The sequence below is a fragment of the Cyrtonyx montezumae genome, unplaced genomic scaffold (genome assembly GCF_038088225.1).
Source record: "Cyrtonyx montezumae isolate F1298 unplaced genomic scaffold, pur_monq_1.0 scaffold_2, whole genome shotgun sequence".
Taxonomy (NCBI): Eukaryota; Metazoa; Chordata; class Aves; order Galliformes; family Odontophoridae; genus Cyrtonyx; species Cyrtonyx montezumae.
In genome coordinates, this window is record NW_027071936.1 from 53,786,732 (window position 1) to 53,800,901 (window position 14,170).

At 41.3% G+C, this 14,170-nt stretch overlaps 1 protein-coding gene across 1 annotated transcript in view; it reads left to right on the forward strand.

Annotated features, from left to right (window-relative positions):
• Positions 1–5,737: 5,737 nt before the first annotated feature.
• Positions 5,738–14,170, forward strand: part of FAM184B (family with sequence similarity 184 member B) — a 37,071-nt gene continuing 28,638 nt past the window's right edge. The window contains exon 1 of the mRNA XM_065735733.1: positions 5,738–6,017. Coding sequence (XP_065591805.1) covers positions 5,883–6,017 — 135 coding nt within the window. The 5' untranslated portion in view covers positions 5,738–5,882. The remainder of the gene's footprint in view (positions 6,018–14,170) is intronic.

Genomic DNA, 14,170 nt, shown 5'->3' on the forward strand with positions numbered 1-14,170 from the left:
GAACAGCTTGAAAAAAGGAAAGTTGATGCTATCCTATTTCCTTTGTGTGCCAAGGTTTTTATAACTGATGCATCTGGTTGATTCCGGTTTCTACTTCCATATTAAAAAGCACACACAGTAATATTTCATCCATAGTAGGGCCATCATTATGCAGTAGTAATTAGAGATTCTGTTCCTCCATAACTTATGTTCAAGTCAGCTATAAAACTGTATACACATTTTTAAATAGTTACTATTTTTAGTCAGTAGGAAGTCAGCACCACTTCTGGTGTGTTTTGAATTGGGCTCTCAAATCCTATTTGCTTTATGAGAGGGGAGGAAAGAAAAATTGTAAAATAGTTACATAATCCCATCATTGAAATTACCAGTGGCAGAACCACTTGTCCTTTTTCTGTCATTCAACCTCTAAACAGGATTTATAGGAAATAGCATAGTGAACTAAGCAGGGAAGAATAGCTGTTATTATGGGTCTTCTGGCCACTTCTATCCCTCTTTACAGCGTTCTCTTTGTTTTGTTTTTCCTTGGAAAAAGGGGAAAACGTCCCCAAATTCTTACATTAAGATCAAGATGAATTTAAATAGAGACTAATAATGAGGATAGTGAACAATAGTGAGGGATAGTTATGCATTAAATTGGATTCTCACTTAGGGATGCATCTTCCTCTGCTGAGACACTGAATTGAGAAGTTGTAAATCTATTATACTGATACTGTCATTTGAAATGTATCATGACAGTTAATGACTACTTGTATTGTTGTACCATTTTCAAATGAAAATTTTATTGATCTGGAAAACAGAAATACAGTCTTTACCTGAGGTATCAATTTAATTTTGCCATCATGTATAAAAAAAATTCCTGCTGACTTCAATGAGACTTGTATAGTGGCAGAATAGGGTTCTGTATTAATGGTGGTTTGTGAGAGCTACTTGTAATACACTAAACAAAGGACGAAGCTTATGCATTGAACATTTGCATGAGTGCTGTCTTCTTCATTTCTTAGAATCTGGGATCTTACCTTCCATATGATACGCAGACTTTTATATGTAGGCAATAAATAATGATGAATTGATGGATTTGAGTTTCAATCAAGATAGTGAGATAAAATGGGTGAGTTTGATGACCTTATTTTAATTATATGATGTTTAAATCATGCAAGGTGTTAAGAATTAGAAAGATGATATTTGATTCAGCTATGTGACCAAAAAGCTAATGCATTTGGTGACATAGATTTTGTAAGAATATGCAGAATTGCAACTTCTCACATTTGCCAACTCTGATAATCAGAGAATAGCTTGTGTTGGAAGGGCCCTCAAGGATCATCAAGTTCTAACCCACCTATCACAGGCAGGATTGACAGACCCTAGATCAAATACTGGATCACATTGCCCAGAGCCCCTACTGACCTGGACTTCAACACTTCCAGGGATGGGTTGTCCACAGCCTCTCCAGGCAGCCTGTTCCAGTACCTCACCACCCTCTCACTGAAAAACTTCCCCAACACCTAATCTAACTCTTCCCTCCTTTAGTTTAAAACCATTCCCCTTTTCCTATCTCTATCTACCCATGCAAAAAGTTGATTTCCCTCATATTTATAATCTCCTTTTAAATATTGGAAAGCTGAAATGATGTCTCCCCACAGACTTCTCCAGACAGAACAAGCCCAGCTCCTTCAGCCCATCTTCACTGGAGAGGCGCTGCAGCCCTCTGATCCATTTCATGGCCCTCCACTGGACCCTCTCCAAAAGCTCAGCATCTTTCCTGTGTTGGTATCCCCAGATCTCAATGCAGTACTCCAGAAGGGGCCTCACAGGGGGAGAGTAGAGAGGGACAATCACTTTCTTTATCCTGCTGGCCACTCATCTTCTTATGCAGCCCGGGATAATGATGGCATCCTGGGCTGTAAGCACTCACTGCTGGCTCATGTTAAGTTTTTCATCTACCAAGATCCTTAAGTTCTTAGTGTCATCATGAAACTGTAGGTGCACTCGGTCCCATCACCTGTGTCACTGATAAAGATGTTAAAGGGTATCAGTCCCAAGGCAGACCCCTGGGGAACACTGCTTGTCACCAGCCTCCACCTGGACATTGAACCATTGACCATAACCCTCTGGATGCAACTTTCCAACCAATTCCTTATGCACCCAATAGTCCAACCTTCAAATCCCTATCTCTCCAATTCAGAGATCAGGATCTGTTGGGGTTCTATGTCAAAGACCTTGCAGAAGCCCAGGTAGGTGACATCTATTTCCTTCCCTTTGTCCATGGATGCCATTACTCCATCATAGGTCACTAGACAGGTCAGATCCAACCTTCCCTTGGTGAAGCCATGCTGGCTGTCTCAGGTCATCTGCTTGTCCCTCATGTGCCTTAACATGTTTCCCAGGAAGATCGGTGCCATGATCTTCCCAGGCAGAGAGGCAAGGCCTGTAGTTCCCCAGGTCCTCCTTTATCCCTTTCTTATAAATGGGAGTGTCAATTCCCTTTCCCTTTTTCCGGACGCTGCAGACTTTACGTGGCAACCACAACTTTTCAAATATGTTTTGAGAGTGGCTTGGCAACCACATCAGCCAGCTCCCTTAAGACTCTAGGATGCCCCATAAATATTTAGTCTCTTGGACTTGATCTGCCCTGACAGTGGGGTAGAGTTTGCTCCCTCAGTTCCCACCAAGAGGTTCAGGTATGGTACAAATGTGAGAATCCTGGCTGCCAGTGAAGGCTAAGGCAAAAAACTCATTGAGTATCTCATCCTTCTCCATATCTGTCGTAGACAGTTCTTTCTCATTTTTCAAAGGAGATGCCATTTCTTTGACCTCTCTGTTCTGACCGGTGTACCTACAGAACCATTTCTGTGGTTTTTAATATCCTTTGCCAAATTCAGTTCCATCTGTGCCTTGGATTTCCTATTCCCATCTCTGCATGTCTGTACAGCATCCCTGTATTCTTCCTAGGTGACACATCCTTGTTTCCACTGCCTGTGTATGCCCTTTGCCCTCAGTTGGACCAGCAGGTCCTTGCCAAGCCGTGTTTGATTCCTTCCTCCTCTGACCTGCTTTCTTATTATGAGGGATAGAGAGCTCTTGCACTCTCAGAAAGGCATCCTTAAAGAGTAGCAAGCTTTGTTCCACTGCTTCGTCTCTAAGGACAGCTTCCAAGATCTTGTCCAGCAATTCCTTACACAGCCTGAACTTCACTTTCCTGAAGTTCAGGGTCCTAACTCCACTCTTTGCCAGGCCCACGTTCCTCGAGATCACAAATTCAACCAGGGCATGGTTGCTGCAGCCCAGGCTGCCTCCAATCTGAATGTCTGTAATCATCTCCTTAACCCCTACTGAGCACCAGCAAAGCTTGTGTAACAGAAGTGTATAGCATGCAAACCACAGCTGGCTGAGCAGAACTGCAAAGGAGGATACAGATTTCACAATCTGTATAGTCTGTTCATAGAACAAGCAGCAGGTGCCAAAGTGGAAGGCATACGGTTGTTTTCTCCTGTGGCACAACTTTGGTAAGAAGAAATTAAATTAGTCAATGTACTTGAGCAGTAAAGCTATAAACCTATATGCAGTTGCTCACAGACTTAGAGATTACAGTGTCATAACTATCTTCTCTTTCATAATGAATGTAAAAGTAATGCTACAATAATAACTCAAGCAGAAGTATGTTTTCTGTTTAAGTTGTTCTAATTTTTATTCTAAACTGTATCTTGTTGTGTGTACAGCTCTAAGTTCAAGAAAAAAATTCACATTCATTTGTATGTTCTGCAGGGTTACACATGAAGTTCACTTTTGTGTAGCACACACTGGAATGACACATGGTGGCATCTTTGCTTTGTCTCAGGTCTCCATCCAGCCATGCATTCAGGTTCAGTCATATCCTCCACTGTTCATCAGTAAAAAGAAAGAAAGAAAAAGAACAAAACAACAACAACAAAAAGAAAACAACAAAGTTGCTACTTCTATCTTAGAGCAGTAACACAGGTAAGTTATTGTAAGCACTTTTAAAACCCAGTGCATTCTTCTTAAATATCGTTCTATTTTCCCTTTACTGTGTGTGAGATTTGTTGTTGTTTGTATTATTCCTGAGGAAAAAAAAGATGCTAGGAAACTTATTACTGGAAAATCCAGAGGACTAATGAATCTAATAAGCTTGCCAATTCTATCAAAATTGTGCATATAATTAAGTTCCTGCCTTCTTCCTTCAAACTGACAAGGTTTTTATGGAGGAGGTTTCAGTGAGTTAAACTTCAGTGTGAGTGCAGCTCTCATGAGGTAGCAGGCAGTTGACAGTGGAGCATCCTTATGCCATAGCTATAGAAAAAGTTGTGTTTTCAAGCAGCAGCATCTTCATTCACTGTTGCCAGTGAACAAAGTGTGTGCAAAGATTATATTTCTTGCCTGTCTTATTAATTTTCTGTCCAGGCTAAATTATTTTCCCAGTTTAATATCCCCCAGTGACCTCCATTCTCCTTGGCCTTCATCTCCTATGAGTTTCTCAGTCAGCCTTCATGTTAGGGTCCCTCTTTCTCTCCCAGCAATTAAAGGGTTTGGTTTCTCTGTCCCAAGTCCTCTCTTCTTACATCTTCTCACTCCTCCCTCTCTGCCCTGCTGCCTTCAGGCATTCTTCTGCCCAATCTGTCTCCACTTGGAGTGCTTATGCTTTAACAGTGCCTTATCTCTTTTTGCCCTCATTGAGGATTTCTCTTTTTCACAGATTCCTTTCGCTGTGCTCTTAGCTGACATTGGATAATCCTCTTTTCCAATCCTGAGCGCCCTGAGGAAGCTCTTTTTCAAGCCCAGCACTAGCCAAGTGCAAGCTTCCCGGCCAGGAGGAAGGCAGGAGCTGCCGGGAGGTGAGTGAGGGAAGGAGCAGCAGAGCTGCCTCTTGCTCTGCTCTGCGGGCTCTCAACTACTGGCTGCAGTGACAGTCACAGGGTGCTCAGCAGCGCTTAGCTTCCCCTACCTGCTCTTTCTCCTTTTTCATCTTTACCTCTTTATTTTCACCCTACTTTGCTTTCTTTTCCTTCCCTTTTCTAGACTTGTTTAAACGTGTTCACTAACTGCTTTCTTCTTTTAAAAAACGATGTTATTTTAATGGCTTGCATATTTCTGGGATTTTTGCCTGCTTTTTCAGCGGTTTTTCTCATTTATTTTTGTGTAGAATGCTTGTCCTTTTGAAGAGAGGGAACGGCTGCAGCTGAAGACAAACGAACAGTGTGAGATATTTTCTGGTGACAGTTTTCTTCCCGCACCTTTCCCACGTGAGCACCGCAGCCGAGGGGAGCTGGCCGTCCGTTTGGGTGAGGCAGGCCCGGCAGGGATCGGCTGTGGGGTGGAGGTGGAAGCGCCGCTTCACTCCGCTTTCAGCAGAGCAGCAACAAATTGAACAAGATTTTCTTCACCGCTTTATTGGTCCATCTGGACTTGTAAAGGGTTGCCGAACTAAGAGCTTATGAAAGGTGCCGAAATCATCCTCTCAAGTGATCTCTGTAGCAGCCCAAGAAGACAACATGATTTGACCCGCAGGCGGTCTCTCTATTAGATCCCCAGCAACGTCTGTGCCGCTGCTCGGCGTGTCCTGTGGGGAATGTGTAGCATCCAGCCGCTGGCATCTCCTGGCGGAAGCAGAACCATTGGAAGAGAGGGAGAGGAAAAATCTCCCGCTCGGGCGGCTCGCACGTGCTGCTCGCTGCCTCGGCTGGGTGCTGTGCTGTAGGAGCGGGACATCTGCGCGGAGGGGAGAAGCAGCTGCTCCAGCCCGCGGCTGGGGCTGAACTTCCCCCCGGCGCCTCGGGCTTTGAGTGAGCGCTGGGAGAGGCGAGCAGCAGGACGGCAAGGCGCAGCCCGGAGCGTACACGGGCGGACTCGGTTAGAATATTTCAAGGCTAATGGCCTCCGGCATAAACAAGAGTCGGCAGCCCGGGACTTGCAATGGATCTAAAGCCCCTCGCTGCTGTTCGGCAGAAGGGTTCAATAAAGAAATTCACATGCAAATGTGCAAGAAGATCGCCCAGCTCACTAAGGTAAGTCTCGCTTCCCGGGGAGGTGAGGCTCCCAACAGTTCCGAGGGCCGCTCCAAGCTCCCCGGCCGGTGCGGCTGTGAGGCTTTCCGGGGCTCGCACCCGGCTGCATGCTTGGGACGGGCTTGGGACGGGAGTGAGGGGAGCTCGCTGTCTAACTGCCGTACTGCGCGATACTACAACTTTTAGTCAATACCAGGCTGCACTATGGAGTATTTTGAATACTTTCCCCCCCCTCCCCCCCCCATGTTAAGAAACAAGAGGAAATGTGTAGCAGGTGGTGGTTACCTTGTAAGGTATTTTTTGTGTTTCACCTTCGTCAGTGAGAAAATGCTGTTTCATAGCCTGGTTGGTTAACTCAGCTTTACATGTTCTGTAACCTTACTGCAATTGGGAAGGGCATTTTTACAATGAAGGAACACTGTCTGCAAATGCAGATCAGAAATCATTGAATTGTTGGAGTTAGAAATGCTTACTAGTTATAATGTCGTTGTTCTCTCCTAACAATGACCATACGTGATAACGTATATTGTGTATGAATGCATACACAAGAGCTGCCTGTACTTACACGTATGCTTAGCTGTACTATTTTTAGTCAATGCTTGCTTACTGGTGCTTTATGTTTTAATTTTATCTCTACTTTTTGCCCATGAAGTACTCTTTGATTCTGCAGTAATGGTAAGCTAGCTTTCCAAGTAAGTGAGCGTTCCTTTCTTACTCTTAGAGAGGATAACTTTCTGTTTATTAACACTTGTTTCTGATTCTTCAAACACAGTTAAGTGTATGTAAAAGGTGACTATAAATTGGATTGTTTTCCTCAGTTTCCTTGTTTTCAGTCCAGTACTCTGTTGCACATTAAGTAAAATTTGTCTGTAACTATCATTCAAGAAAAATTAAAAAAAATCACATTATCCCTTTTTCTAACAGATCACCAACACCCGTGTTTCAATTAAATGGTAGGTGATGGTACTTCCTAGTAGAAGAGTTGACCAGTCACCAGCTTTTTCTTTTGGAATGATGCATTTCCCAATAGCAGACTTAGGGCATAATGATGAGATCTGAGCAACGAAACCCATGTTCATCTTTCCAAAGCTGCATTCATTTTCCATAGAGATTTCTATGCCTTCCTTTTTATATAACATGATTCTTTTTGAAGTTTCTGCAATCTCAACTGTATTTTTGAGGAAAAAATACCTTATTCCTTTCTAAATTCTGTTACTTCATAGTCTTTGACCTGAGGGGAAAAAAGCGTAGAGAGCTATTCTATAGCAAAAAGACAAAAAATTCACCTCAGTGCATGGCATCCTGGCATGTTAGGAAAGCCTTTATCAAATTGTATGTTCCTGCTAAATTTTTACTGTTAAAAAGTGAATGAGACAATTTATTCCTGTCATGGAATTCCTCATCTGGGTACTTTCTAAGTCATTTGAAATAAAGATGCTTTATACTTTAAGCTCAAAAAGTTCTGAAAAGCAAACTATTCGTTTTAGAGTGTACCTTCTTAAGAACTAATTTTCTCTGCTCCAACAGCACACTTGCAGAGTACTTGGGGCACAGCTGGAGTTCTAATAATATGCTTTCCCTTATATATTATGAGTTAGATGTTTGCAATACATCTAATAATACAAATAAATACAAAATGTTTAAATCAGGTGTATGATGCAGAGGCAGCCTTGTGTTCAGTTTCTGTGTTATATGGTCAGTAGTGGCTGTCTCCTGCTCAAAGACAAAGGAGTAGTGTACAATCATCAATAGTAGAACTGAACTGGTTGAGGTGATAGTTCCTATCCCTGCATGAAGTACTGATCATGTTTTAAGACCTGTGTTGGTGCTGGGACCCTCTCTAAGTAATCCATACACAGGTCTTGAAAGCAATTCTCATTGTACTGCCCTGCTATTTCTACTTTTGGAGAGGTTAAGTACAGTAAGTTTTCATGCTTTCAGTCATGTACTGTTTGTTCTGTTCTGCAGCTGTTTGACTTTAGCAGTAAGAATACAAACTTCCAAAAAATTTACTTCAGACAGCAAACCACTGCTTTTCTGTAGTCCATATAGGGGCCATTTATAGCAGTGTTTTAGATGCTTGACTTTTTCCACAGTTGACATTTCACTAAGTGCATTTATTCTGCTGCATGTCTGAGGTATTCAACATAGACTGCATCACACCCATGCTGTTCTGCCAAAGCAGCACTGGTTTCTCCTTGTACAGGAACTTAGTGCTTGGGGGTCTGAAATTAGATGTGCAGGTGTCAGGCGGTGATAGCAGTAGTTGTTGTAATGAGAACGTCAGCATTTTGTAGTTCATTGTACAGTTGAGTTTCTTCTTTTGAAACATCAGCCCACAATGCTAAAGGAATTGGAGAAAAATAATTAAAAAAAAAAAATTATGTATGGGGGCTGCTGAGTCCTGAACCACTGATGGAGCACCTGAAGGAAAGACCCAGTCAGGCCTGGGAGCACAAGGTGAAGACAGTTCACTTGTGCAACTGGAAGACCTCATTTAAGGGCTGACTGCCGCTGAGGAAGGATCTGTTGCTGGAGATCCCTCCTTTGGAGTTCTTTCCCTGCCAGCCTAGATCCTTAGAGATGAGTGAGCATTCATTTTTCATTCTTATTGTAACATCTCCTTGTTTGCGCTGGTCCCTTTGCCTTTACAATATATGGAAGAAAAAATTAAGAAGTAAAACCTGAAGGCTTTTCAATTCTCATGGATGCGAGTAAAATATTTAAAAGATCTGGCAACATTAGTGGGTTTGAATTAGAAGTATCTGTGTCTTCTGGTCTTTGACATTAAAATCAGGTTAAGTTGCAGCTATTTCCCAGTGAGCTGTGCTTTTAGTTTCCAGAAAAAAAAAAAAAAAGCTTTGAGATTTAAGCACTAAAATAGTTCATGCAAGAAAAGTTTTGCTTCCAGATGGGAACGCACATCTGTAGTTGTCATTCATATATACAGATCGCACACTTATTTGGTGGATACCTTTCTACAACATCTGTGCATTTGAATTAAATGAATTTGAATTACCACTTGAAGAGGGTGTATTTTCATGATTGTAGCAGAATGTACAACTTTATACGAGTAATTAAGTTTAGTTTCTTCCATCAGGCACTGCGTTCTTGGTATGCTCTTTTGTGCATGCCTATTTCTTTTATTTCTGGTATTTTCAGCAATAACACAGTGTTTAAAATGTGTGGTGACTTTATGAGAAGCATTGAGCTCCCTGCTGTCTCAAGCTTTGTTCTTCTAACGTCTACTAGCTGTTCCAGGATCTTCACGTGCTTGCAGATTCTCAGGACAGTCCCAGTCACTTGAGATGGGATGAGAAACGTAAGTGGAGAAGAGCACTGAGGAGAGATCAGCTTTCACTGAAAAGGCAATTTGGTCAGTGCTGCAAGAACTGGATAAAGAACAGATATCCATGTTATTCAGGCTTCTTTTCAAACCTCTGCTAGAGGAGCTCAAACCTAATTTTCTGACATCCACTTCTGGCACTAAGCCTAGTATAAATAAGTAGGATGGTGATCTTACCTGGTTAGCTGAGCTACCTTTGTCATGAAACACTTCTTTTTCCTTTTTAAGAAACAATTTCCTGGACACCAGTGGTGGAGTATTTTTTATGAGAAGAGGTAGTTACTCACTTTCCCTAGGGGTTCATGTGACTGTATCAGGAAGTTGGAAGCCTTGATGCAAAAAATATGTTTTAATTTCAGTATTTCTTGTTGAGTAGATTGTTATTGAAAACCAGTCAAGTGGTCTGGCAAGAATTCTGTGTATGCTGAATGCTATGGGCCTCAACAGAGGAAAAGAGTGCCAATGCAGGGAAAATTTAATTGCTGATAAATTACAATAAGAGCTCTTTTTTTTTCACCTACGGGGGAAAGAAACGTCAAGTGGGAGAAGGTGTATTCCTTTTCTGCAAGCTGCAGCATAGACAGACGTTCTTAAATAGCTCTATGTGGATCTGGCTGCTTATCACCACTGGTCGCCAGGGGGTTTATTGCCCCTCAGCTCAGTCAGCAGAGTAGCAAATGTATGCATTATTTAATAAGCTACAGTGGGAAATCAGCCAGATATGTAAAAGTTGTTTTCATTAGTGATTCAAGGAAAAATGTGCCCAAAAGTGTATGAAATACATTCTTCTGTGGAGTTTGTGGAGAAGGAGTGCAGGGGTATTGATGGACAAAAAGCTTGTCATGAGCCAGCAGTGTGTGCTTGGGGCCTGGAAGGCCATATGGTATGGGAAATCCCCTAGGCCATTTGGAGTCACCTGTCCTGACTGTGTCCCTTCCCTGCTCCTTGTGTACAGCTCCTCACTGGCAGGGCAGCACAGGAAGTAGAATAGTTCTTGGCTCTGTGTGGGAACTGCTGTGCAGCAATTAGGCATATAAAAACTACTTTCATCAAAAATCCAAAACATGGCATCATACAAGTGTCTGTGAAGAAAGTTAGCAGTATCCCATGACAATTTACTTCTTTCTAGAGGTATAAGATTCTGGAAAGGATTATCAGGTTGTCTGGTATGTGTGTGTGAGCACATCAGCTGCCTACACCACTCCATTATTTTGCAGCATATCAGATCATTTAATCTTTTCAGATTTATGTCTCTTAAAAAGTGACGTATATTTAAGTTGGAAACACAATCAAATCTCAGTGGTCTACTCTAGAAGCACGTATCAGCTGAGCAACTGTAGCTGCCTGAGCATTCCTTTTGTCTACCCATGTTTCCATTTGAAATATGTTGCTTTTCTTCATTAGAAATGTTGCTAGGTTCCTTGACCTTATTTATTATGATGCATTGACAATACTCAGTAACCTGTGCTTCCCCTGGCTTGGCTGGTGTGCATTTAGTTGGCATGCTGCCAGAGTTCTGCTGTGTGCTTGAGGCTTTTTGATGCTAGTACTCTAGAGAGGCATTCAGTACTCTACAGAAATGAAGCAAAATGGAACAGCATAAAAATTAGGATCAGGCTTTTGGAGCAACAGTACTTTTTGGGCAAAAGATATAAAAGCAGGTTTGCATGTATGCAAAGAAAGAAAGGAAAGAATCTTTTGCAAAGCTGCTTACTGTATGTCCTAAAAAGATCAGCTGTCAATATCATGCACTTTATTTGATGATTTATTACTTTTAATGATTTTCGTGTACAGTTTTTCTATCAGGATTTCAAAGATATCATTATTTTTGCCTCTCAGCTGATGAAAATATGTGAACTCAGATTTCTTTACCTGTCAACACTATTACCTCCTTACAGAACTAGATGGGAACTTCCAGCTCATTCAGTCTATATACAATGTCATATAGTTGTGTTAACTAATCAAAAGCAGGACTAAACCCACCATTTCCATTAGGAAGTTACCCAAAGTCTTATTCTTTATATGGCTAACCATTGTAACTTAAGTTAAAGGTATAAGAATGATATCAAGATATTGGGATTACCTTCTGTAGTGGAATGCAAAGTCACAGCCTGAAGCAGTGATTGAGCACCTGGTGGGAAGGCAGAGCCAATCCAGGGGAGCTCAGGTGCACGCAGTGAACCTGAGTGACCAGAAGGTGTGGAGCCAGGATGCACCCCTTCCCAGATCTCATGTAAGGGTTGGCAGTGGAGGGGAGGATATCTTTTTAGAGATCCCTGCCTACCCGAGGCCTTCTAAATATAAGCAAATTTTCTTTCTTCATTTCTGCATGAGTTTGAGCTCATTTTATTTCACATATTAATTATCTGGAAGTTAAAATAAACAGCATACTAAATATCACGGGTGATATTAATTCAAGGGGAGTCGTAAGCACCAAAACAAGATTGAATGAGAGAAGTAAAGAGATGAAAAGCAAAAGGGAGCTGCAAGAGACTTGCTTCTCCAAAATCCTCCATCGAAGCTGATTTGCACAGTATCTGAATGCTAAATATGTTTTAGATTGTAAAGCAATGTAATGTGAATGTACAGACACAAAAACAGTGTGAAGCGAGATGTTAGTGTGGGATGCAGACAAATCCCCATAGGGCAGGGGAAAATAAAGCAGTTTCAGCTTTTAAAAATTGTCTCCTCCCTCTACGTATGATTTTGTCTTAACTCTACAAAGGGAAAAAGCTGAGGATCTGATTGTACAGAAAAGAAAATACAACAAAGCCAGTCAAACACCAGGAAGAATTCATTTCACTTACGTTACCTGTTCTAAGCAGCTGCACTGGAAATGGAAACATTGCCCTTTGGAGGCACCTGGCTTTCTCCATTGGTTAACCTGGATTAGATGTGTAATGGTGAAACGAGTGATGTTAGGTGAGATAAATCCCATCTCTTGTATAGGAAACTTCCTTCTTATTATCTTGCAGTAATTACTGGTGTCTGCCTTGGACCTTCTTCTGTGGTAGCTGTGCTTTAAGACAGTTATCAGTTTCTTAGAGTCTCTGTGTCAAAAAGGAAGGAATAAAGAGAAATAAATAGGGAATGCTTATGAGTTTCTTAACAGAAAAATTGACCTCTAAAATGAAACTTTGTGATTCTGTAGTATGTTTTTGCCTTGTTGTCATTGTTGGGTCATGGTATTGGTGCCTTTTAAGGTACATGATCTGTTTGTGGGAACATTCTTGCAATGTAGTTTTACTTTCCTAGTACTGAAGTTGCCTGACAGTTACATTGTTTATCTCTAGAAATTTCAAAATACAAATGAGGGACAGCTGGATGTCTCTGCAGTGAGATTTAGATCAGTCTAATTTTATATTCGATCGCAAATAGATCAAGTGCAATACATAAGCCACTAAACTAAGGTTTTCTGTATTTGGTATTCTACTGTGCAATGTAGAAAAGAAAAAAAATCAAAATGGAAAGAAGTAAATATGTTTGTGGGATGTTCTTACATAAAATTTAAACTAAAATGAGAAGGGACAGACAGAAATCAAAAGACATTTTGAAAGAGATTTTGAAAAAATATCCGTGGTAAAATGCAGATTGTGCTTGTAGCTTTTTGGTGCATTTCATTATTTCAGTCTATTTTTGACCTAATACATGGTGCATGTAGGAAAAAATGGAATACGTTTGAACTTTAAGAATGTAACATCACCTTTCCTTCTCTCAGTGGGATTTCTCCCCACTGTTATGGATATTCTGGTACATTTGTAAGGATGAGAAAGCACAGTGAGCTTTCAGATCATCTAAACGCAAGCAGATTTCACACTGAGCCGTTGACTGCCCCTGTGCTGTGCCCTGTCCAAGATCTGAACAGCTTCATAACCTTGGTGGGAGCAACAGATGCAGGGATTTTGATTGACCCTGACTGACTGAAAGAGAATCTCATGAAGCAAAATCCTTTTTTCATGCAGTATTTAAGATTGATTCTGGTGCAGTGTGCAAGTGAGACAGCTCTTCTGAACCTCAAGAAATTGTGAAAATCGTCTGGGATTCTTGTGGTCTGCACAGCTCAGGATGGAGCATCCTGAACTTGACTAAGGAATGTGAAGCCAGTTGTGTATATTTCAGCATGATGCTAGGACAGCTATCTGTCTTTTCGTAGAACTTGCATCCTCAGAGCTCATTTGTTTCCTATCATAGTCTCTAGAGCTAGAAGCAAACAGTCTAGATATTTTTTTAGAGAGGTTAGCAACACAAGCAGGGCTTCGAGCTCTGCCATTGAGCTCATGAAACCTATTGATGGTAAGCTGGTCCAATGCTCTTTGCATCTCTGACTTTGTTAATTTGTTAGCCCTGCCTATTACAGAAGGATAGACAGAAATTTGAGAGGTGGGAATTTTGAAAAAATATTTTTAATAACACACTGACAAATAGAAGCTTGAAATAAGTGCTGTGGTTAATCATAGCTTTGATCTGCGCCTTACTTAAGAAATGGCGTTCATTCTTCAGTGTTAGAGTGAATGAGAATATAATTTCCTGTAATAATTTCTCTGTCCTTTGTTTTAAAAGAGACCCTTTAAAGACTGAAACGTTTATATACCTCATTATACTGTAATCTGCTTGGGAAATATACAGCATAAGAGTTCAATGAAACAATTTCTTTTGCTAGTAAAAAGAAAATACTGCTACTAATGAAAAGGAGATGATGCCTCATTGAGATTGGCAAGCTATGTTTGAGGTACTGCCAGGAGTGCCCTGCTTGGCACCTCCTCCAGGGCCTTTACTTATTAGTTAACTTAAGGCATTAGGGTCCAGA